The sequence below is a fragment of the Protopterus annectens genome, chromosome 7.part1 (genome assembly GCF_019279795.1).
Source record: "Protopterus annectens isolate FY-2018-M chromosome 7.part1, PAN1.0, whole genome shotgun sequence".
In the NCBI taxonomy this organism is placed as follows: Eukaryota; Metazoa; Chordata; order Ceratodontiformes; family Protopteridae; genus Protopterus; species Protopterus annectens.
In genome coordinates, this window is record NC_056740.1 from 76,231,648 (window position 1) to 76,258,472 (window position 26,825).

Consider the following 26,825-nt stretch of genomic DNA (forward strand, 5'->3'; position numbering starts at 1 on the left):
TTTATTGACATACTGTTACATGTGTGTATGTATGTGGGTCATAGAGTTATGGGGGACAATACAGTAGTTGAAAACAGTGGAGATAACAAATCCGTTCAGACATTAGGATTTAAGTAGTTGCTGTTAGAAGAAAGGATGTTTAAGTTCATAGACCAGCCAATTTAAGGATTGCATTTCAGTTTTGCTAATGAAGTCTGATAGTTCATTTTTTCTGTAAATTTGAGAGAGAGCAAGCACTATAAATGGTGATTAAAAATGTTATTACAGAAGCCTTCTTTCATGCATTCAAAGCAGGTCTGTTTGCTTTAAAACGATGTAAGGTATTTTTTTATTTTAAATGAGTTTGTTGTATACTAATATATTTTATTGATGTAAATAAAACAAAATAAAAATAATGTACTTAAAAGGAACTCTTCTTCCCTCAGTGCACCAGCTTATAAGAAAAACATCTCTGTAAAATCACGTTGATTTAATTACACACTTAACACATTTCTATGTACACTTAAATGTTAAGTAGCAGTCAAATGTGACACGTATGAGATAACTGAGCAAAATGACATAAGGGTTTGTTCACATCATTGAGCAAATCATTTTATTTCAATTATTTGCTAGCACCCCATCACTTGTAGTAAGTTTTCCAAACAGTTCCATTTATTCTTTAAACAAGTACATTAATCTTTAAAACATACAGCTGACATATTTTTGCAGCAAAGAATTCATCAGAAATATTTGCACTTTTAGTTTGAGTAAACCTGGAAGAAACTATTTTTTTCTTTTTCTAAATGATTTGTAGTAATTCATTGACAGTTTAGACATTCATAAACGTGTATATGATTACTTTCAAGGTAGTCTGAGCCAAATAATACTGTATAGGATGGTAAGAATAGAGCCTCTGTTTCAAAATAGAACAGGAAGGACAATCATTTCAGTCTACTATTTCACTGCAATGTTACTGCAGTTGTAGACTGTTTTTATTGAGTCAAGTTCTACATCTTTACTGCAGGATTTCAGTTATATTGTCTCTGGCATATTTCATTCAGCAAAATTGCAGTGTTCATTCCCTGAGCATGCTGAGAGGCAGTGTCACATTTTTTTCCCTGGGAGTCTGCTCCAAAAGGCCCAGCAGTATTTTTTTATGGTATTCACCTTATAAGTACTGCAGCTCCTCCTACCTCGTGGATCTCTGCATTGAAACACTGCCTAGCTGTATGTGTACCAGACTGGGTTGGGGGTGGGGGGGATGGAGCACGGATCAAGAAGGCATCAATGAGACAGCAAGGTTATGATAAACGGAAGCTTTGTAGCTCTTATTAAGAGGAGGATGCTGAGATAGTATGGAATATTGTTTCAGCTGCTGAATTAACATTTTTTTTTTCCTAGAGAGATGCAGATGCTTTGCCCTGTTTGCAGCGCTTGTTCCTCAGCTTCAACAATATTTCAAGGTAAGAGAATAACCCAGCATTTTATCTTGATAGTTAAACCTGTGATGACTACAGCATTATTTGATATGTATCTAGTCTCAGGACAGAAGTGCAGAATTATTAAAGTTTATGTGTGAAAATTAAAGGAAGTATAGCAAATTAATTGGATGACGTGTTCTTGTAAAGGTACCTTTAATCATTGAGTGTTCATGATTTAATAAATATTTTGCCTAACTTACAGCAGGGCTAGAAGCTTTTTTTATGATTCAGTAAAGCTCATATGCATTAAATGTATCATATTCTCTTTAAAAGTTCTGTTGCTTTTGCTTTGTACGTCTCTGAATGATTTTATTTTTAAGATGCCCAAAGATTGTTGCAGTTTCATGATGTCGAAATATTTATTTATATATATATATATATATATATATATATATATATATATATATATATATATATATATAATTCAACCATTAATGCAGTACACACTTTCTGCCTCAATATTGAATAGATTTTATACTTAAATGCTTAACTACTAATATAGTTAAGAAAGCGGTTTGTACTGGAAAAAAGAAGTTTAAGGAGGAGAAGCACTGTTTAATACAGATGCAGTTCCTTGCACTTGATGTGATTTCTGTATCACAGGTGTGGAAATGGTATAATTTTTCACACTTCTGGTAATATTGCTATCCAGGGTAAACTTGCTTGAAGAATTTAGAATTGATTCCTTCTCCCTACCTTGATAACATGTTTCAGTGCTGTTCTATAATATAAGTGTGTCTCCTCCACTGAAAAAAGTTTCCTTCACTGATGGCTCTTTTTGCTTTACAGCATCATGTCTTTCCCACTGCCAGTCATTCTTCAGTTTGCTTTGTGCTTTCCCTTTATTTGCGGTAGACTAGCCTGTTAATGTATGGGCACATTATTTTAAACTTTGACCATGTGGTCAGAAAAGGTGTTGCATTGAACATCACACCATATATATTTACTGCTTATCTTAGAACTCTGAACTCATGAATTTTTCTGCAACATAAATAATTCTGTTGAATGTGTGCCATAATCTATAATGTAGAGTTGATGCTTGGGTGTAGTGTCCAACATTTTGTGGTTTGCTACTTACCTGTCATCCTCTTACTTGAAGAAATGTGGGCAAAGGACCAAAAGTAGGGACGAATTTTAAATATTGTTCTTACAAACATAGAAAGTTGTTAGCAAAACGGGAATTGTGTTGGTGTGCATTTTTGAAGGATATGACATCTGAAACTCAAATATATGTCATTGTTTAGTAACTTCAATGCTCAGTGCTTTGTCAGAAAAATCACAAATTTTATCAGGAACAGACCAAAAATGTGAGGCAAAAACCTGGATGTTCTGCAAAAATCTGGACAGGTGAGAGCTATGGTTTGATAATAAGATAACATTTAAAAAAGCTGCACCTGTTTTTTCACTGATGCTTTTGCTATTTGTTTCCCAGGTTTTTCAGTGATTTAAGGCCTTTACATGTATACTGCAATAGCTGTTGCATACATGCCATACTTTGTTGTTCATGGTAATAGGAAAGAGGGAATAGAATCCTACAAGAGTTTTAGAAAGCCTTAGGCTTGTCTGAATTCCAAAAGCAGCTGTTCAGTTTCCTGATATGCAGTAACATAGCTAGAGTGGGGCAAAGGGGAAACTGATCAGGTGCAAACTGTTATAGGGACCTCGGCCTTCCTACCATGATCGCTCTTTAGTGCAGCTTTTAAGCTGGTATGGCATTTGCGGTCAAACCTGAGCACTGTAGTGCTCACTGACTGTGTAGTCTACAGTTTAAATGAAAAACGAGTTGTTTATTTCATTTTTTTTTTTTTTTTTTTAAGTATAGTCCACGGCTGGCCGTAGGTATAGGCAAACAAGGCGACCACCTAGGGCGCTGTACAGGCCGGCTATGTAAAGGGAACAATTTTAATTAAGTTACTTTCTGATTATGTGCAGCAAGAAAATGTAGTGGAATCTAGGATATCCAGAAACAAAGTTCAGCAAAAGAAAAGATGCCCAATGCTGAGAGTAAGAACACTTTATCTGTTTTTTTTTGGAATTAAAGTGTTCTTACTCTCAGCATTGGGCATCTTTTCGTTTACTTTCTGATTATGTGTTCGAAAATCACTGGAACCATAGGGTGAGGTGGGGAAGGGTAAGCAACCAGTGCCATAGCTGGAGGGGGGTGGGGGCGATCGGGGCAGTCCGTCCCGGGTGGCACTGTTACATTTACTCACTGTTTGAATGGTCCCATAGCATCACGTCCTGTTCTTCCAGTCTGGTCATGTCTGTGCATGCATGCAGATGTCCTGTTCCACCCGCGCAATTTTAAAATGCTGTTGAGATGGAATTACAACTGCTGCTTCCAAGATAGAGCTTCTGGAATTGCTCAAGGTGCTGTCGAGATGTAATTTGCTGCTTCATTTTCAAGTAAGGCTGCTGCCAAGATGAAATTGCAATTGCTGCTTCATTTTCAAGTAAGGGGGGGGTGTTTGCTGCCGAGATGGAATTGCTGCTTCATTTTCAAGTAATGTGCTTCCACAGACTGTGTGTGTGTGTGTGTGTGTGTGTGTGTGTGTGTGTGTGTGTGTGTGTGTGTGTGTGTGTGTGTGTCTGTGTGTGTGTGTGTGTGTGTGTGTGTGTGTGTCTGTGTGTGTCTGTGTCTGTGTGTGTCTGTGTGTGTCTGTGTGTGTGTGTCTGTGTGTAAAATGCCCCAGTTAAGTATACCTGGTGGTTATTTTTATTCAGGCTCAAGTCTTGTACCTTAGGTACAAGAAACAAGAGCCTGAATTATCTTACCCATACCACCACTTGTGATAGAAGGAGTTGAGTTCATGGCTTTTAAATGTCCACATTTTCACATAATGTCTGAAATGTTTAGCTCATACTTTTGGTCTGTTCCTCTTAAAATTTGTGATTTTCTGGAAAATCAGTGAGAACTGAATTCACTAAATAATGACAGCCATTTGTTTCAGTTTTCCTGTTTTTCAGGAAATGCATGGTAATACAAAGCATTTTATTCTAGCAACTTTCTAAGATTATACAAGCAATGTTTAAATGTTTCCCTGGTTCTGAGCATTTGTCCCTCTCTCCAGTAAATTTTGGCTTTTTCTAGATTTCTTGTGCTGCAAAGCTGAGAGATATAGTTGAGTGTCAAGTGGATTTTACAAGGAGCTGAATGCTCTGGGGGAAGAGAAGTTTAGTGCTGCTTATGTCAAGTCTGTTTGCATTGTTAGTAGCACAACATGTAGTATACTTGCTTTTGGTGCAGATGGCTGTGGGTTCTACTTCCACAGTATGTACAGGGATTGTCGATACTGTACTGTATTATACCTTAAAGGGGGGTGGATGCTGCAGTCCTGAGAATGTCCTCCTTTGGAGGCGATACCTAGTAACTATGAACTTGTCAGTTTGCCATCCATTCCCTATTGCAATATTACTACCTTATTTTTGTTAATGTAACATAGGCAGTTTATTCTTCAAGGGCAACGGGCACTTTGTAGATGAAACAATGAAGTATAAAGTTGTTTACTTGCAGCAACCTCTTCATTAGTTACAGATCTCTGTAATGTGGAATTATTTAGATACAAAGGTTATGAATGTTTACTGATAATGGTGGATTGTAATGACAGAAGTTTGAGTAGACTTTTTGTAAGATTTTATAATACAAATGCAGTATAGTACCTTAATTAGCTGGAAACACTGTATGTCATGAGACTGAGAAATGAAAGTCCTAATTACCCAAGGTCGTGCTTCAATAGGTGTCAGTCTCTCCCTTATGAACCAAGTCTTGTGCACTGTTTAGCATGAATTCTCCAAACACTGCAGTTTATTTAATAAGGTTTCATTAGATGTTCACAATACCCAAAATACTGTCTCCATTAACAGTTCTGATAAACAATTCAAGTTGCTGTATATCATTCTGATTTTCCTGAACAACGTAAACTGACAGTCTCTAGATGACCTGTTTTCTGTACTCATGCTCAAGTGTTAGACATCTTCTCTGAAGTAACAGGTCAAACAAACTTACTAACCTTAACTGTCCTGCTGCCCTGCACACAGCATATTATATTCTCTTTTTCAGTAAATTTCCTCTGTTGACTATATCCACCCCTAATCCTTGATCCTTAGACTATGTCTTGTTTTTAGCTTAACTTATCTCTTGGTTCTTTCCTTGAGAAAAGAACACAAGTACTCTCTGCAATTTTCCCTTGACAAACTGTTATTTCAGCAAGGTCAACATTCAGTGCAAGATTCCTTGTTTCTGCTTTCTAAAATGTATGCATAAATAAAACACCATTTCCTAGCCAGGAAGGTCAACATTCAGTGAAACATTCTTTGTTTCTGCTTTCTAAAATGTATACATAAATGAAACACCATTTCTAGCTTATTTTACTCTTTAGCCTGTATGTCTGCAAAATGAAAAACTGTGATCTAATAGTTGCCCTTGAGGTCCCTTCACGAAAGTCTACTGGGTCCTACTTCTGTAGTTACCTTATGTTTATATTACTAACTACTGTATTTAGCTTTTAATGCTACTTGACTTATAATCTGAAAATAAAATTTAAAAAATTTGGTAAACCTGCAATTTTAATTTTGACCACTAGGTATTACTTGATTATTTATGCCCTGTTTAGATTAAAATCATTGATTATGATTTGAATACATTTGCAATTTTAAATTTGACCACTGGGGGTCACTTGAGCATTTATGGTATGTTTGGATTAAAATCTCTTAACTTTATGATTTGATTTCATATTACATAGATTTATAATCTTTAGAGTATTCAAGTGAGTGATATATATAAACTTTTACATTATTTAACCCCCCTTTTTCTGTAGGAAGAGGTCTTGAGAAATGTATTTGTATATTGTACCATGCTTTTTTCTGAAACTGGACCTTCTCTGCAACCAAGGTTTTCTTAACATAGGGCTAGTCTGCAGAAATATTATACACTCCTCCTGAATTTCTTTACTTTTACTTACTTTATTTTTATTTAAAACTTATACTTTATGATAGTCCACAATTCTTGAAAACCTACATAACTTAGTAGCTGATGGTTGTACTTTATTATCTGCTTAGCCAATAATTTTGGCATTTAGGGCAAAAATGCTCCTTCTGTATTATACACATGCAACCTTACTCCAGGGACTGGACTGGCAACTTTGGATTTATTAGCTTTTTTTCCTGCATGTCTTGGATCTTTGCCAGATTTGCCTCAACTGTTTAGCCCACTTGGCTTACCTTTGTTATATATTTTACCCCAATTTTCTTTTACTGCATTGGATATAGAGGAAATCCCCTCCTTGGCAGCTTGTTCTGCTACATATTATATAGCTTATCAAGCATGATCGCGATTTTCTGAAGACTAATTGAAATCTGCACTAAAAAGATAACTTTATAAATGGTCTTGAAGCATTCTGTATTAACTTGTGACTATATATTGTATTTAAATTTATTTTATAATGCTACTTACCTCTGTGACACCCCTGCCCTGCCCAGCAATCAAGGAGCCTCAATCCTGACCACTAACACCAGAGAGGGTATCTCATATATGAGGAAAAGATAACAAATACACACAGTAAAGTGCAATTTCCCTTAAGAACACACAGAAATCATAATCAGTCTGGGGCTGGTCACTCCCTTGCTCTCCAGGTCCCCAGTAAGACTCCCCACTGGCACAGCTGTAGGGTCCAGATCTCAGCTTAGTGGGCAAGTTAAAACCTGTAACACCCTCTCTGTCCAGCCAGTGCTTCATGTTCCTGGCCAAGTAGCTGACACACACACACACACACACACACACACACACACACACACACACACACACACACACACACACACACACACTTTGAGAAGAGTTTATACAACCACACAGACACTCCTGGGGAAGGCTGGCAAAGTTTCTCCAGCTGTGCCCCTTTCTCCCAGACTATATGGTAGTTCCACTTGCCACCACCCACTAATACTTATCAGGTACTCAAAGGCCCTTAAAAGGGTGTCCAATTATTACTGTGCAATATTATTATTCAATTGGTAGTTGTGACTAAACAGTCAAGGCTTATTAGAGTGACTTGGTACAGGATCAATATAAGCATGCAATTTACTCTTAGAGCTTAACTTATCTCTACACAAAACAACCACAGATAAAAGGGTTTAAAAATATTTAATAATAAATAATTAAAAACACAAGACAATACTTCCTACTACACAGTGCTAGCCAAGAGTTCAGAGATCACACAGAAATACTTAAAATAAATCAGTAGTACAGTTCTGACATCATAGAAAAACTCTTAGTCTAATCTTTCTAGTTTCTAGCTATCTCTAAAAGAAAACACAAGTCTAATGTAACTTACATATGAGCAAGACAGTGCTGTGAGTTGGATGGTCAAGACAAAAATGCTTAATGCCTTCTGATTTTCTCTGTTTAAATTGCTATTTTCAGTCCTGATTCCCATTACATCATTTCACACTTGTATTCCCAGGCTAACAGAAACTGCAGTCTTGTTATCTTGCACCTGCGTGAAACTACAGCCATAAAAGGCATTCCACATGTAAACTCTAGTAATTATTCCTTAAGTTAAAACAATAGGCAGGATGCTTCACTCCAGACTCATTGACTCCAAATTCTAACTTCAAAGGGACAGGCATGAAATAATTTAATCTTCAAAGGACAGACAAGAAATGCTTTGACTTAGCTTTCTTTACAGCAGAGGGCAATGTAACTACATTGTTTTAAGTTCAACATTTCACAGCATATTCTTTCATTTAAGAAAATAATCCTATATTTTAACATTTCACAATATTTTCTTTCAATTAAGAAAACAAGTCTGTAATTCAACATTCATATTTACAATTGATAGAATTATCTGTAAAATCCTATCTGGGCTAGGCTGGCAGCCTTCACAACCTTTTTTAACTTTTATGAATATTTATGAGATATAATAATTTACTAAAACCTTTACTTTCTGTATTTTAAGTCTACACCTTTGCATTGTCTGTTAGTGTCCTTAATTCACAGTGAACTGATCGAAGGAAGGACACTGAGGAAACTCGGAGCTATAATATATAACATTAAGTATCCTGTTTTTTGTTTATTTTGTTCTTTATTTCTTTGTTATTTATAGCACTTTGTGTACTGTGTATTTTTCTAGCTAGTTTCACTGTGTGTGAGGTATTAACTGGAAATTGTCCACTTTTATTAAGCATCTGTTGGGTTGTTTGTTTCTGATAACTGGTTACAGTAAACTCTTTTTTCTAGAGGCTCCTTTAGCTGTTTAAAACTTTCATTTAAAGGCTCACTGCTGCTTTTCAGCTGTGAAACATTTCTGCAGTTTGTTCTAAGTAGTGGGGATATTTGTAGCATTTCCATATTCAGGCTTGTATTTGGGCCTAGTGTTTGTGGAGGCTTTGTGTCTGAGCACATATTCAGAGACATTGGTTTGGCCAAAGCCATCAGGCATTTCTGTGAGAGAGAATTGTTTGAGGTCATTGGCTGACTGAGGTCACCTGGACTACAGCTTAGACTAAGCACCTCATTGGTTCTTTTGAGATTTCTTTCTTAAAAGCTGTCTTAGGTTTCAACTTTCTGTTACCTAAGAAGTTCAGTTGTGAATGCTCTGCCATTTCACAGTGAACTGATCGAAGGAAGGACTTTGAGGAAACTCGGAGCTATAATATATAACATTAAGTATCCTGTTTTTTGTTTATTTTGTTCTTTATTTCTTTGTTATTTATAGCACTTTGTGTACTGTGTATTTTTCTAGCTAGTTTCACTGTGTGTGAGGTATTAACTGGAAATTGTCCACTTTTATTAAGCATCTGTTGGGTAGTTTGTTTCTGATAACTGGTTACAGTAAACTCTTTTTTTCTAGAGGCTCCTTCAGCTGTTTAAAACTTTCATTTAAAGGTTCACTGCTGCTTTTCAGCTGTGAAACATTTCTGCAGTTTGTTTCCCACCCTCCCTTCCTGCTGGTATAGTGTTTTTATAGTTGGTGGCTTTGCAGTTGCCCGCCCCTAGTGTAAATTTGATCTGGGACCCTCCTCCCAGTCTAGTGTCATTACCGCATTCTACCCAGTACAGGGAGAACATTTTAGAAGGCCAATCAGCTTAGTTTCGGCTACTCCTTTCTCTCTTTCCACTAAAAAAAAATAAAATAAATAAAAAAATCTGCTTTTACTGTATTTGTGTTTTTTCCTACTTTATTTTGCTTTTGCGTCATCTTAAAAGTACTCAATTGTATTTATGACTGCTTGGTGTAACTTATTCTAAGCCTTTTAGTTTAAGCACTTGGGTTTTAGACCAGTTGTTTTACATTAGGAAGGTTTGTGGGCTGCACTGTGGTGGCAGGACAGGTAGCTTACATCCTTCTAAGTTGGGAACTGCTGATTGAGGGCTCAGTGTCTGTTATTCTAAAAGTGTATTAGTTCTGGTTAAAGCACCTGGTCTTCAGGCCAGTTATTTTACATTAAGAAGGTTCATGGTCTGCACTCTTGTGGGAGAAGAGGCTGGACTCTGCCCTTCTGAGCTGGGAATTTCTGGTTAAAGGCTTATAGTGCCTGCATATTTGAACTATTTCTTACTGTAATTGGTACACCTTGTTTGCTGTAGCATAGACTAGATCCAGGCCTGCTGAATCTAGTTTTGTTTGTATGCTTGTTATTTCCTGAAAAGCTAATTCCACCTAAAACGTGGCTTTTCAGCGCTTCTGTGGATCCCTAGTGATATCTGCATTGCTTACTGTACTTATTTCCTTGTTTCACTTGAAAGAAAGTTACTGTTTGTCATTTTTGCATTTAAGTTACCTGGCACTTGCTCACTAAAGCAATTATATAAGTCAGAACTAAAAAATTAAAAGCACTACACCCTCACAAACTCCCCCTGGAGTACCTTGCTCCCCATTGGCCATTTTTTTCAATTATAAAGAAATTCCCAATACTATTCTAGCATGTCCAAATGTCAGTTGTCAATCTCCTCTCCAGTCCAGCTGGTGAATCTGGGAATCTTGAGGCAATGTTACAACTGCCTCATGTACACAGACAACCTTCTCCTCCTCCCAACAAATTCCAACACATGTGAGAGATGCAACCATATAGCCAAACTGGAGGCTAAGCTCTCTCAACTCAGTACTGGCGTAACCAGTCAGGAGGAGAAGGAAACCACACTCACTAAATATCCAGTCTCACATAGACCTACCACGACAGCAAACCAAACACATAAACACACAAAAACATACTTGGAGGCTCTAAATAAAAATCTGCCTAAGCAGCAGAGACCTCCAAAGCAGACACCCAAGCAACCGCTACCCCAAAACAAAACACATGCAACACATAGCTCACAAAGCCAGTGTGCCGAACAGTCACAGCCCTTAAGGCTAAACAACACACCTGATACACTTGTAATAGGTGACTCTATCATCAGGCACACTGACATCCCACTCACCAGGCTGAACAAGGAGAAGGTCACGGTGAGCTGCCTGTCGGGCGCTAGGATCCGCCACATAACACAAGCACTCAGGTCACTCCAAGGCAAGTACAAATATGACTCAGTCATTGTCCATGTTGGTGTGAATGACCTGAGACATACCTCCCTGGACTACATGAAAAGAGACATAGAGGAGCTCTCTGAGCATGTAGCCCAGGCCGGTATGACCCTGACCTTGAGTAGCATCTTACCCTCACCAAGAATGATGCCACAGTATGAAGACTAGATTATCAATTTCAACAATTGGCTTAAGTATTGGTGTCATTCAAAGGGGATCCAATGCCTGTCAGCCTGGGATGACATGCTCGACAAGCCACGATGCTTCGCTAGGGACGGCTTGCACCTGTCACCACTGGGCTTTCGGATATTGGCAAAGGCTCTTGCTACCCCCATAGTGCCTTTTTAGGCAAGGCTCAAAAGACAAACCCACCTCCATAGGTATCACAAGGGATAAGAAACTAAGAGTAATGCTACTCAACGCCAGAAGTCTAAACCTCAAGATGCATGCACTCGAAACTCTCCTTAGCATGGAGAACATCGATATCTGTGCAGTAACAGAAACCTGGTTCAAGGCTCTCGAGAGCACCCCAGCACTACCAGGTTATACCTCATACCATGCTTTTCAGCCCCAAAACTTGGACCAAACCACAAAAGGAGGGGGAGTATCAATATTCGTCAAAGATACCCACACCTCCAGGTTGGTGGCACAGCACGAAGCATCAGAGACTATCCATGTGCAACTAACAGTGTGTAAAACTGCCTTCCAGTTTATAGCCTGCTACAGACCACCCTCCCAAACCCAGGAACCCCACTCGGCCTTCCTGAGAACACTGGAAAATATGAAGGTCTCTCCAAACACCATTATATTGGGTGACTTCAACTACCCAGCCATAGACTGGGAGCATTACTCTAGCTCCAACACCCTAGCCCGAAGGTTTCTAGAATTTATAAACTCAAATGCTATGGAACAACTTGTTACCACTCCCACAAGAGGGGAAAACATACTGAACCTGATCATCACCAACATGGGGACTCTATGCTCCAGACCAGAAGTGTATCCCTCACTGGTAAGATCAGACCATAAACTAACCTCACTGGATATTCACATCCCGACCCCACCTCATGCCCAGAAAACCACAGTGAAAAACTTCTCTAAAGCAAATTTCACACTCCTCAAACCGAGGTGGAATCCTTCAAAGCCCCCGGGCCTGTGGATAATACGGCCCAGACCGCAAAATCCTTTATAAACATATTCTATGAACACCTTCAGGAATGCATGGATCATGCAATCCCAAATAAAACCAAGACCCAATCCTCCAAAGGCAGACATCCTGTCTGGTGGACCCCAGCCATAAACAAACTATACAATAGAAGGAGGAAGCTACTACATGATAGAGCAAAATCCCAAAAAGGGAAGGCTTCTCTGATCAGTATTAGCAAAAAACTACGGGCACTCATAAAATCGTCTAAGGCCAGCTTCGAGAGAAAAATTGCACAGGACACTAAGGATAATCACAAGGCTTTCTTTAGTTATGTTAGGAACCTGGGTGGGAATTCCCAGATATGCTCAGAATTAGTCCAAAATTACAAAAAATACACCGAACCCACAGACATTGCCAACATCCTAGGTAACAGGTTCAGCGCAAACCCCCCCCCCCCCACCAAAAGGGCTAATATCTATCCCAGCAGAGTGCTGCCCCCCTGACATCTCAGATGCTCATTTAAGAGCTGCCCTCTCCAAAGCAAGAAACACAGCATCAATGGGACCAGACGGTGTCCTGGCCTGCGTCCTACATGAACTCCAAGAAGAGCTAAACCCAAACCTAAAACTACTGTTCAATCTCAGCCTTACTACAGGATATGTACCCAAAGAGTGGCGTACAGCAACAGTGGTCCCTCTCCACAAAGGTGGTGCCTCAACGGATCCTGGAAACTATCGCCCCATAAGTCTCACTAGCTTGGTCTGCAAAGCTATGGAAAGGATCATCATGGACCTTATAAATAAAGATATTGGGGACCTACAGACACTGGATCCTACCCAGTCCGGCTTTGTTAAGGGCAGATCCTGCCTCTTAAACCTGGTCGATTTCTTTGAAACAGTCACCAAGGCCATTGACAAGGGGAAGGTGGTCCACACAGCCTACCTGGACCTCGCAAAAGCCTTTGATACAATACCCACTCGGGCATTATAGATAAGCTCACCAGCTTAAATATAAACCCCTATGTCACTAGATGGGTTGCAAACTGGCTCAAGGACAGAACCGACATGGTTAGAATAGCTGGAGCCATGTCAGACTCCAAACCAGTTACAAGTGGCATCCCACAAGGCTCAGTCCTGGGACCTCTCTTGTTCGGTATATATTTCTCGGAGGCACAGGCCAACATGGAAGGACTGTGGCTGATCAAGTTCGCAGATGACTGCAAACTGGGAGCCATAATAGACTCTCCAGCCGACACAAGCATCCTCCAAAAGGGCCTCATAGAAACAGACAACTGGTGCCAGAGCCATGGCCTCAAGCTAAATGCTAAAAAGTGTATAGTCATCCCCTTTGGCAAAAACAAAGTGCCCACAAATTACCACATAGGTGGTAATCCATTAAGTACAGAAGAAGTAATTAGGACCTGGGGACCCAAGTTGACAGCAATCTCTCATTTGACAACCACGTGGCCAAAGTGGTTAGAAAAACATTTTATATAGCCCACCTAATCATGAAGGGATTCACATCTAGATCAGGGGAGGTCATCGTGCCTCTTTACTCATCCCTCATCAGGCCCATAATTGAGTACAATGCCCCTTTTGGGATGTACCTTACCAGACACCTGCAGCAACTGGAAAGACCCCAAAAGTACCTCACCAAGAGGATCAAGGGGCTCAAACAGATGCCGTATGCTGCCCGGTTAAAGAAACTCCAGCTCTACTCAGTGGCATACCGCCTGCTCAGAGGTGATGTGTGCCTGATGTATAAAGCCATGTCCAACCCGGAATTAATGGACATGCTGCACCTCAGAAAATCCAAATCCCATCGAGCTACGCGCTCAAGGGACTTGAACCTCAGCACTGAAATAAATAGGACATGCTGGAGGGACAGATTCATAACCCAGAGGCTCCCTTCACTCTGGAATAAAATCCCAGTCCAGGTTAGGCAGAGTCCCTCATTGACTCTCTTCAAGAGGAATCTTGATGAGTGGATGGGAGATCATAGGTTTACCCCGGGTATCACTTCTGTGTCACTGTTAGACAGAGGCACAGTATACCAACCTTGAAAAGGGGCATAGCAAAATTAATTTAAAATAGGTGGCAAAAGCCATACACACTCTGGCTAGGCCTATAAATGCCCTAGGGCAGATAGCCTAGTATGAACCTATAATTCCTGACTAATATAAAGTGCACTGCAATGTGCAAGTGTGCACTGTAAACTGTAACATATTAAGCCTGCTCTGTTATGCCTTGAGTACATTGAATAACTATAATAAGCCTGTAAAAAAATAATTATGTTACTTTACGCTTAAAAATGACTGAATAATGTAATTTCAAATAAGTCTGTCACTTTACCCTTAACTAATGACTTAATAATGTGACGTATTTTGATATTTGACTGAAATGTACAATGTCTTGACTATTACTATTACTACCTATTATTTAAATAAGCCTGTAACTAAAACTAATTCTACTACTTTACCCTTAACTTATGACTGAGTAATGTAATAAGCTTGTTACAAACAAGTCTTTTGCTCTACCCTTAACTAATGACTGAATAATGTGAAGTGTTTTGAGATGTGACTGAAATGTACACTGCCTTGACTATTACAATCACTACCTATTATATTTAAATAATAAGCCTGTAACAAAAAATAATTTTGTTTCTTTACCCTTACCTGATGACTGAATAATGTGATGTAAAATTTGACTGAAATGTAATATACTGAACACATAACTGAATATGAATGTCATATTTTGAAACTTGACTGATATTTACATTAGCATGTACTGAATATTTAAAAATAGCTATGTATATTCTGGAAACTAAACCAAAAGAATATCTTTTGCCAGTATTAACTAAACACAGATAGAAACGTAACTGAAACTGGTACATGTTATTTCCTAACTAATAACATTGTTTGAAAAATGAGAAAATTTTGACAGTGTTACCTGAACACAAACTGAAATTCATTTGAACACAGACTGAAAACTACTACTAAAACATGAGAACATTGTCTAAAAACATAATGCAATTGTCTGAAACATGAAAGCATTTTAACAGTTTAACAGATAAAAAAGCATTGAAAAAATAACTGAAACACACCGTCAATTTCTGTCCCGCAGTTCTTTGCCAAATTTTGCTTTGCATTGTTCCAGACACTGATAAAGTGAAGTAAGGCCTGCTTTAATGCTGAAGTATCCTTTTTATAGTTAAGCCTTTTAAACCTCTTATTTTTATTTCTTGTTTGATTGTATTTAGTATCAGGTCCTTAAAATAACATTCGCATCTTTAACAATTATAATCTGATAGCATTGCTTATTGCCCTAACCTTATTTACATTTTCTGCATGAAATGCAGCTTTAACGTTTATAAACTGGCAGCATTACTTACTGTGCTGACTTTTACATTTTGCTGCATAAAAATAAATATACATTGTTCTAATTATAATTTATATTCAGCTTTATAAAAGTACCAAGTAACATACTGAAAGTAGCAATCTCTGTGATACCCCCACTTGTAAAAATGTTTCTTATCCAAAAAAGACCTGCTGCCTGACAACAACTATCTACTTGTTTCATGGGGAAAACACGATCAAAGTAAAAAATGAACAGCAAACAAGAAACAAGCGCAAGATAAATTGCTTAAAGGATTACTGCACAGGTTATGGACCACACATGATAGATTGGCATTCTGTTTAGTTTATGGGTAAAGCCTGCAAAGATGACTGCAAATCTCCATCAAATGTAATGAGCTTCTGAAAATACTGTAATCCTGCCCTTTATTACAAATACTGTCATGCATTTCAATACCTAAGGCTTGTACATTATCTAGTTATGTAAATATTCTCTGCATGGCAACAACAAAAAGGCTTTCAGTGTTGGTAATTATTTAACAGTATGCTTATTAAAGGTTACTTGCATCTTACAATCTCAGACAAGCTTTCCTGATGGTCATTAAAGCATTGCTACTTAAACACAGAGCAACAGGGAACTGCGACAGCATGCATTTTCTGAATAATAAGAAGCATAAATCAACAGTATAAAAATGTGACAGAAAACCAGAACATTCTGCAAAATCAAGGACAGATGAAAAGTCACTGTTGTACTTGCATCTATCTTGGATGGGGAAATACTCTGCACACTTACACTGCATAACTGCTCCTTGCCTTGCTTGGACACATCCAGAGTCACTACATGGGGGAATGGGGTGCAACAAGTTTGTCACAATTTGAAATGTCTCTGGCTGACGGTGATGGCTCTGACACTCTATACCTGTAAACCTCAGAGCAAGAAATCTGGGCAAAATCATACATAGAAGTGGGACAAAGGACAAAAATAAGGACAATTTTTAAATATCTCTCTTATAAACTTAGAAATATAATAGAATAGTAGTAGGTCTTGCATTAGTATGAATTTTCTGAAGGGTATGAAAAATGCAACTCAAATGTCTGTCATTATTTTCTAACATCAGTCTGTAATGATTTGCCACTAATTTGCCAGAAAACCACATTTTTATGAAAAACAAACCAAACATGATGCAAAAATATAAAAGTGCCACATAATACAGCTGGTGGGAACCTGTTAAAGAAGGGACACTTTTTTATAAGTACTGTTAACTTGAGCAGCTGACAAAATAAGAGAATCTACATACATTTATTTATTTATTTATTTTATTTATTTATTTATTTGCAGTTGGTTTACCAGGATAGTCCATTGGGCCAAGATGACCCGTTTTCAATGGAGTCCTAGGGAGAAAAGCTCCAAAACAAAGGTTACAACGAATATTATAGCATTTTTTGATTACAAAAACAATGTTATAGTAGTTTACAATTACAAACATTAGTAGGTTAATGACAATGCTTTAAAATGGTGGTAACAAAAGATTTCAGAAGTTAAAATTCAAACAGTTGTGGACTCAAGACAAGGCAGAGATTAAGCATTTATAATGTAGTGTTTAGATTTCATTTTGTTGAAAACAAAGGTTTAAGCAGGTGCAGTAAAACATTCCTTAGGTTAAATTTTGTAGAAATATCAGAGCATAGCTATGGTAAAAATACAGTTTCTAGAGAGGAATCTTAGGATTAGAGAATTATAAGATGTTGTTGCAGTTGGCTTATTATTTGGTAACTGTTAATGTATGATATAGTAGGCTATAAGAAGTGGAGACCAGACTATGAGGGCTGGGAGCAGGAGCATTCCCATGAGGATGTTAGGTGTGAGTGCAGTGACTTTTTAAAGCCAGGGAGGTTGGTGGTGGTACGGATGGAGGGAGGGAGGGAGTTCCATAGGCGTGCTAAAGCGAAGGATAGGAGGTTTTGTCCTGGAGTATGAAGGGGTTTTTATAGCTCGATTAGGTTTTGGTTGCTAGAGCGTAGAAGTCTTTGAGGTAGGTGCATTTTAAAGGTAGAGCTGAGAGAAGGACAGAGGGAGGGATGAAAAATTAGTTTGTGAGCGAAAGTTAGCTGAGTATAGGTGAGATAGTTGGGGAGTTCTAGCCAGTTAAGTTTGTGAAGAGATGTGCAGTGGTGGGTAGATGATTTGTGGCTTGTGGCAAATTTTGCAATTTTATTATAACAAGAGGACAGTTTTGTTTTGAGAGATGATTGCAGGTTTGTAAGGAGAGGGGCTCCATAAAGAAGGGAAGGGATGAGAAATGTAGTAGCAAGAGTGAGTTTAGTAGATGGGGTGAGGAATCGATTGTGTCGGTAGAGCATACCTAGTTTTTGGTGGGTTTTATTTATGTTTAGTTGTAGGTGGCTGTTGAATTTCAGTTGCTCATCAATCTGGACTCCAAGTAGTTTGGTTTCAGATACCAATTCAAGGGGTGTGATATTTTGACTATTTATGGAGAATAGCTTTTTATCAATGGTTCTGTTTTTTGAGGGGGTAAATACCATGAGTTTGGTTTTTGATGCATTGAGTGCAAGATGATTGTCCTTCATCCACTGTTCTGTGGTAGTGAAGGCATCTTGAGTTAGTTTTAAGAGATTGGGGTTGGAAGTGGCTGCACAGATAATTGTAGAATCATCTGCATATTGAATAAGTTTAGCATAAGGAATTGAGTGGAAGAAGTTATTTATGAATATGTTGAAAAGGAGAGGACCCAAAATGGAACCTTGGGGGAACACCAGTGGGTGTGTTAAGGAAAGTGGAAATGGATTTTTTCCACTTGACAGCTTGTTGCCTGTTGGAGAGATAGCTGGTGAACCAGTTGAGAGAAGGGGTGGATAGGTTAAGGTTAGATAGTTTAGTTAGAAGTTTGTGAGAGATAGTATCAAAGGCTTTAGAGAGGTCAAGAAAGAGGGTAGATACAATACAGCCTGAATCTCTGGCTTTATTTACAGTTTCCAGGAAGGAAAGGAGGGCAGTCATGGTGCTGTGATTGGGTCTGAAACCGTGTTGTGTGGGAGTTAATAAATTATTGTCTAACAGATAGGGAAGGAGTTGAAGGTGGATACATTTCTCTAGGAGTTTTGATATAGGAGAGAGGATGGCGATGAGTCGCAAGTTAGTAATATTGTTATTGCCACCTTTGTGCAGGGGAATGATGAAAGCCCTTTTCCAGAGCTTGGGTATGACACCTTCTTGGATGGAGCGATTTATTAGGATGCTGATGGGGAAGGCAATGGCTTCTGCAGCTATGCTGAGGAAGGATGAGGGAATGTTATCAGGGGCATTGGTGCATGGTTTTAGCTTTTGCAGGAGTTTTCTTATGGTAGAAGTGGGGATGGGTTTTATGGAGAATGATGGGATTTGAGAGACTGGAGATGAAGCTGGTGTCAAGAGGGGGGATCCAGATATGGGGGTGAGAAGTTATTAGAGAAGGACAATGTCAGTTTGGAGATAGAGTCTATGAAGAAAGAGTTGAATTGCGTAGCCAGGTCTGTATCTAGTGAATTTGGGTCTAGGCTGGGGTTTTCTGTTGAGGCAGGCTTTAGGAGGGTAGTGATGCTTTTCCAGAATTTTTGAGGGTTAGTTTTATGGTTGTTTTGGAGAGAGGAGAAATAATTTTGTCGATCTACTGTGATAAGTTTTTTAACAGTATTGCGAAGTGTTTTGAATTCATTTAAGGTGGTGAGAGTTTTGTTTCTTTGGTAATGTGCCCAGGTTTTGTCTCTAAGTCGCATGGCAGTTATTGTGTTTTTTATTAGCCAGGGGGCAGTGTTGTGTCTTATTCTTTTAGTTTTTAAGGGGGCAAAAGTATCCAGTAGTTTTAGGAAGATTGTATTAAAGTGTGCTACAGCATTGTCTAGGGCTAGAGTTTTTAGGTGGTTCCAATTCATTGATTTTAGGGTGTCTGAGAAGGCTATAGGGTTGAAGTTTTTTAGGTAGCGAGTGCTAATGTAGTTGTGAGTTACTTGCAATGGGGATGGAAGACGTTTGGTGAAAATGGGAAAGTGGTCACTGAGAGAATCAGGAAGAGTTCCACTATCAGTGTAGTAGTGGGGATGAGAGACTAAGATCCAGTCTATAATACTGCCACTGGAGAAGTCTTTAGATTTCTGAAATAAAAGTAATCTATAACTCTGATCATTACAGTTATTTGTAATTGTAAACCCTCCACGTTTTCTTCCAAAATTGCCATTTTGTGGAGGGATTATTAGGGGGAGAGCAACATTTTGAACCAAAATTGGGGACAGTTGAAAGGTTTGGATATTCCTAATTCTATAATGCGATTTATTTGCACTTACCTCTCAATCTCTTAATGCAGGAAATCTGGATAAGGACAAATATTTTGGGGGAACATACAAACAGTCTAAAAATTGCTCTTGTATAAACTTAAGACAGTTGATAGAATGACAGGTCTTGCTTTAGCATGCATTTTTCTGGAGGTTATGAAGTCTGAAACTCAATGTCTGTCATTATTTAGTGACTTCATTCCTAAATGATTTGCCAGAAAACCACAAATTTTGAGGAACAAACCAAAAATAAGAAGCAAAAATCTATTCATTCTACAAAAATCTGGAGAGTTGAGAGGCATAGTTTAGCTGGAGCTGTCTTTGAGTTTGCTGCCCATCCCCACTCACAAAATCATGGTTGAATGGAGCCTCCCCCCTGCAGCCATTCCAATGCCCCACTCCTTGGTTATTTCACCCCATTTACCATAAACACTGTAATGTGCATACTGCTTTACTTCTGCAATGATTTGGATGTAATTTGAAAGTTTTATTTTGCATTTTACAGCACAAACACTAATAGACATCTGGTAAACAAAGCAATGCAGACTCACGGTGAAAATAGACTTAGCATTAAAACTTCTCTCCCCTTGAAACTCACATTCATTGAAACAGCATTGAAACCCACATTCAAAGAAAATACATTTTGCCAGTGGCAGATAATGATTAACTTTGGACTGTTTACAAATCATAGGCCCCTTGCACATGAAACATACATGTGCTCTTTGATAATTATATTCCTTGTACAATACAGTACAGTTGTTAGAATGCATTTTAAATTTATTGTTTTGAACATTTTTCCAGTAAACAATGAAACAAAATGCATGCACCAGTAGTGACAAAACTGCCCAGTTCAGAACATTTCCATCATAAAAGTCTACTCAAACGTCTACAGTCCACCAGTATCAGCAAATATGCACAATCTCTGAAGAAGTAAAAGTCATCTAAATAATTCCACATTAAAAAACCAAAAAATCCAAACTGACAAAAACCAAAGAAAAAGACGTACGAGCAAGCAAAGGAATATCCAACAGTTTAATAATCATAAGAGCTTTCACAGAACCAAGTGAATGAGCTTCTTCAGACAAATTAAAAACTCGTAACTTCCCAGTTTAAAAATACTTGCACAGGAATGCTAAACCAATGGGCTGGCAGCCCGAAAACATGATGTCATTCAACAGGATACATTTAAAGCAGCATTAACCACATAAAAATAATAGTAATCCATAATCATAAAAATTCAGCAATTATATCCAAGAAAACAAATAATCAGTTAAGATAGTAAATAAACTAGCAAAATAAAATAAAAGGATGTGATGTAATGTGAGAATAAAATACCATTCATCTACATAAACAGAAATGATGGACGATAAATATAAAATGTATGCATCCAACAATTTTTCCCCATGACAATATTATATATTCTTGCACTAAAAGCAGATGTTAAGGCACAATCAAATATATGTGCAAATATACAATTAATTGAATTAAGTAAATGGGTCAATAGGCCTACCTTGCCAGGGCTTTCAATTTCAACAAACTTTTAATAGATAAAACTTTATTCAGCCCTGGAAAGGTGTATGCAGCTGTTACAATCTGCCACTCTAACAGTTGCATACACCTTTCCAGGGCTGAATGAAGCTTTATCTATTAAAAGTTTGATTGTTCCTTAACATCTGCTTTTAGTGCAAGAATATATAATATTGTCATGGGTAAAAAATTGTTGGATGCATACATTTTATATTTATCTTTCAACATTTGTGTTTATGTAGATGTATGGTATTTTATTCTCACATTACATCACATCATTTTATTTTATTTTATTTTACTTTACTAGTTTATTTGCTATCTTAACTGATTATTTGTTTTCTTGGATGTAACTGTTGAATTTTTATGATTATGGATTACTATTATTTTTATGTGGTTAATGCTGCTTTAAATGTATCCTGTTGAATGACATCATATTTTCGGGCTGTCAGCCCATTGGTTTAGCATTCCTGTGCAAGTATTTTTAAACTGGGACGTTATGAGGTTTTAATTTGTCTGAAGAAGCTGATTCAAATGGTTCAGTGAAAGTGCTTATGATTATTAAACTGTTGGAAATTACACATTAAAGAGATCTCTGTAACTAATGAAGAGGTTGCTGCTAGCAAACAACTTTATATTTCAATGTTTCATCTACCAATAAAGTGCCTGCTGCCCTTGAGGAATAAATTAGGGGTAGGGAGGGTGGCCTAATGGTTAAGGTGTTTGCCTTACAAACACAAGGTGCAGGGTTTGAGTCTCACAAGGGATAATTGCCTAGGCTTAAAATGGCTCGCAAGGGCAGTTAGCTTAGTACTAATCTATGAACCTATGAACCTATAATTGCCTATATTACATTAAAAAAATGATAAGCTAGTAATACTGCAATCGGGAATGGATGGCAAACTGATAACAGGTTTATAGTTACTAGGTATCTTTGCCAAAAAGGACTGCAGCATTCGCCCCCTTTAAAACACAGTAGAGTACCAGCAATGCATCTCCATGCTGTGGGAGTAGAACCCACAGCCTTCTGCATCAAAAGCAAGTACACTACTGGTTGTGCTATTAACAATGCAAGCAGACTTAGCATAAGCAGCACTAAACTTCTGTTCCCCGGCAGCTCTCAGGTCCTTGTAAAATCTACTCGACACTCAGATGTGTCTGAACTTTGCAGCACAAGAAATCTGAAAAAAGCTAAAATGTATTGAGGGAGGGACAAAAGCCCAAAAACCAGGGACACATTTTAAACATTGCGTGTATAATGTTGGAAAGTTGCTAGAATAAAATGTTGTGATACCAGCATACATTTCACTGCCAAATCCTGAACCCAGGACCCTGTACAAAACAGAGTAACATACCACTATGCCAAATCAGCTGTTTTGTGAAAGAGAGGAAGACTGAAACTTAAATGCCTACCATTTAGTGAATTCAGTTCTCACCATAGCTGTCAACCTCTTAGCACAAAACACTTGAACAAAGCCAATAATGGGGGGATATAGCCCCCAAACATATTCAGTGAATGTAGTTCTCACCATAGCTCTTAACCTCTTAGCAAAAATCACCTGGGCAAAGCCAGTAATGGGGGGGGGGGGGATACAGCCCCCAGACATATTCAGTGAATTCAGTTCTCGCCATATCTCTCAACCTTAGTGCAAAAAACCTGGACAAAGCCAATAATGGAGGAATACAGTCTGAAAAATAAGGACAAATTTCAAATATCCATCTTATAAACTTAGAAAATTGCTAGAATAAAATGTTTTGTGTTACCATGTACTTTCTGAAGAATATAAAGTCTGAAATTCAAATGCCTGTCATTTTTATTTATTTAACATGTTAACCAGGAAAGTCTGACTTGCAACAAAAGCCAATTTTCAGCAGAGGCCCAGGGAGAAACACTCCAGACACATGTCTTTGTAAGGTGGGAGGACACCAGAGCACCTAGAAGAAATCCACACAAACACAGGGAGGATATGCAGACTCCACACAGAAGGCACCCCAGCCAAGAATCAAACCAGAGAACCTGTAGCTGTCAGGCAACAATACTACAACTGCACCATCAACTATGTAAGACAACAAAAATACAGAAACCACAGATTTTATGAGGAACAGAACACAACAAATATGAGGCAAAAATCTGTAAATTTTTAACAAATTGTGGTGGGTAGGGAATTCAGGCTGTTGTTACCTGCCCCCAAAGTACAGGGTTCAAGCCTGACTACCCACCACCATGTATCCTGAGTTATCTCTAGCCACCAGTATATAGCAACTGGGGCATTTCATACACACACACACACACACACACACACACACACACACACGCACTGAAAACAGCTTTCGTTTCAGTTCCCTACCTGAAACGAGTCCATTTGCAGCTCAATGACGTCTGGTTCATAAAAATAGTCCAGTCCCGTGCAGCCAAATGTCGTCCTGGGGAAGGTTTCCCCGTAAGAGCAGGCTCCAACCTGTGGACATTGCAGTCCAGATGTCTTCCATTCTGTGCGGTCATCACCACATAGACTTCTGGGCTACAGGGCAAAGATGGCCTTTCCTTCTATCTGGACTGCTGACAAAGCAGTCTGGAGTTCCCAGTCTGTGCAATTACACATGCGCGGAGTTCCGGGACTCGAGAAATATTTATTTTTTTGTTCCTTTTTTTTTTTTTTTTATTTTGTTTTTTTGTCTTTACACAGCTGGGGAGGGGGGGCTGCAGTCCTATAGCACAAGCCGCTGTGCCACTGGCAACATTAACCTGAGCTACAGCATACTTTTGATTATCCTTTGGGCTTGAACTTTGTAATTACTTACGTCATTTGCCCAGTCATTAACCATAGTGGGCTGCCTTGTATTTGAAAAGCTAATTCTTAAATCAATAACCTGTTTAGCTTTATTGGCAACAACTGGAACTAAGTCCCAGCTTTTATACGCTTGTGTTTCCATGTCCAGTATTAACTGCTGGGATTTACTGCTGCAAAATCAGTATTAAAATCTGTTTCTGTCTCATCACTAGAATGGACAGCTTTTTTAAGATCTTGGCTGTAGCAATTGCATTTAATTTGATAGTTGTGAATAATGCAACACTGTGCATTTTTGCACCTATATATAGTCAGTTTTAACTGTTGAATTACTTCTGCATTTTTACATTTTGTCTCGTGACCCTTAGATTTTAACATACTGTTCAATGAGTGAAACTCCACCTACTGTCTCACCATAACCGTTTCCTTAGCTGATGTCATTCAACTTTTCATTAGTACTGAATGCTGCAAGATTGTGCTATTACTGTCTACAAATTTCTTGGATAAATAGTAAAACTGTAAATACATTAAATGGATTTTTGCCATATAGCCCTATGATTTATAGTACTGTTCATTAATTCTTTTTGCTAGGCTGACTGTAATCTGAGCTCATATGCTTGGCAAACTGCCATTTCTGTACGAAGCACATACAGTTTAAAACTGATTACATAATGTACTCTTTTATACAAAGGATCTGAATTTTTAACTGCGTTGTCACTTTTACAATATAGCATTGACTTTAAATTTTACATTTTGTATACTAACAAAATTACCTTGTCTATATTACAGTGTTCTTTATGCATTGCAATACTTTAATACAAAGCTCTTAAACAAAACAATAATTTGACTGTTAGTTTCGATATATCTTAAAACATTTACCCTTTTTCCTTGACTGACCACATCCAATATGTCTTTCTGATCACTTTTACTGCGTCAGCTGAACTGGAATTTATTTAATATTTAACCCATAAATCTACATGGTTCTGTAGTAACCATTTCTTTAAAATCTATACATATTTCTTTACTGAAATCTAAACCAATATATACAGAGCATTTACACTTTGAACTGTTAGCTGACGTAATCTTTAACTGTAAGACCACACTTGTACCTTTTATATGTGCAGCTAAATTTGATTTGCCTGTAAACAATGAAATAACCTTAAACAATGATAGATTAATGCTCTGATCTTTACAAATAGCTATGGAATGCATTTTTTTACTTAACACTGAAGTCTGTTCTTCAGTTTGTCTGAAATATACTTTAAGTATGTACTTAGATTCCTTTCATTTCCCTGTAGTGCAAACATTGCGCTAATTGAAGTAATGTGAACTGAAGACATTGCTTGCATGTTATGTATGTTGACTGTGTTAACATTTGTATGCTGAATACTGCAACATACTGCTGTATTTTGAATGGTATGTATTACCTTCTGAGCATGTATATGTGAAACTGTACTACATCTGAAATTATTATGTTGCATTGCATATGGTGAAGTTTGCATGTTTAAACTGGCATTAGCCTGCTTGTGTGATGTAAACCTTTTCCATAAGGGGAGGGTGGCCTAATGGTTAAGGTGTTTGCCTTACAAACACAAGGTGCAAGGTTTGAGTCTCCCAAGGGATAATTGGCTAGGCTTAAAATGGCTCGCAAGGGCAGTTAGCATAGTACTGATCTATGAACCTATCAATCTATAACATTTTTGAACTAGTAACCTTTAACTTTAAGAGAACAGTCTTAAACTTAAACCAGAAATTTACTGACATTTTAACTGTACCAGCATTATTTGACATGTTTACATGCAAAAAAACTTTAATTAAGTAACTTAAACTTTGTTGAACTGTTAACTAAAAGGTGTATATAAAGTCTTACATAACTGTATGGCTTGGAAGGAATGTGAATTGTCTGTTGCTTATAAACCTTTTTGTTGCTTTTTGACGTTTATGACGTCAGTCTCGAAACATGAAAGTCCGTGGAGAATGTCTTTTATGTTTTGAAGAAAACTGGTCTGTTGAAGTTGTGTGAGGCTTTCTTGAAGGAAACACTGGTGCTGTGGATAATACTGTCTTAATGAGAAACTGTCATGCCATAATTTTCAGCTTATTCTGTATAGAGTTTACAGCTCTGTTTATGAAAAAAACACTGGTATGCTGCTTGAAAAGTCTGTTATGAAACAGTTGCTGTCACTTTAAACTGTTAATAAAACTTTGAAGTTATTGCCATAAAACTGTACTTAAAAAAATTACTTACTGCAGCTGTTTTGTTGAAGTTTGAATGAAACACGGAGTGCTGCACTTTAATAAAAACAGTGTTATTTATAGTCTGTAGAACACATGAAGTTGAATGGCACACTGTTATTTTGTAGATTTCTGTAGAACACACGTAGTGTAACCAAGTCTGGAAATGAACGATACTTTCAATGAAAGAGGGTGTGGCTGGTTCGCTGATGTACGTCTGCTGTATAAACAGTCACTGTGAACTTATATGCAGTACTGGAGACTGGATGGTTACAGCTGCTTGCTGGGTTGCGAGAAGTATACATCTCTCCCCAGACAACAGGTCACGTCAGGTGCCATTGTAAGATTTGATAATGCAGTACTGTACCTTAATTAGCTGGAAACACTGTATGTCTTGAGACTGAGAAATGAAAGTCCTAATTACCCAAGCTCGTGCTTCAATAGGTGTCAGTCTCTCCCTCATGAACCAAGTCTTGTTCA

At 38.0% G+C, this 26,825-nt stretch overlaps 1 protein-coding gene across 1 annotated transcript in view; it reads left to right on the forward strand.

Moving 5' to 3' along the window:
* LRRC49 (leucine rich repeat containing 49) overlaps positions 1-26,825 on the forward strand; it is a 2,278,115-nt gene that overhangs the window by 694,395 nt on the left and 1,556,895 nt on the right. The window contains exon 7 of the mRNA XM_044078469.1: positions 1,381-1,442. Within this exon, the coding sequence (XP_043934404.1) occupies positions 1,381-1,442 (62 nt within the window). The remainder of the gene's footprint in view (positions 1-1,380; positions 1,443-26,825) is intronic.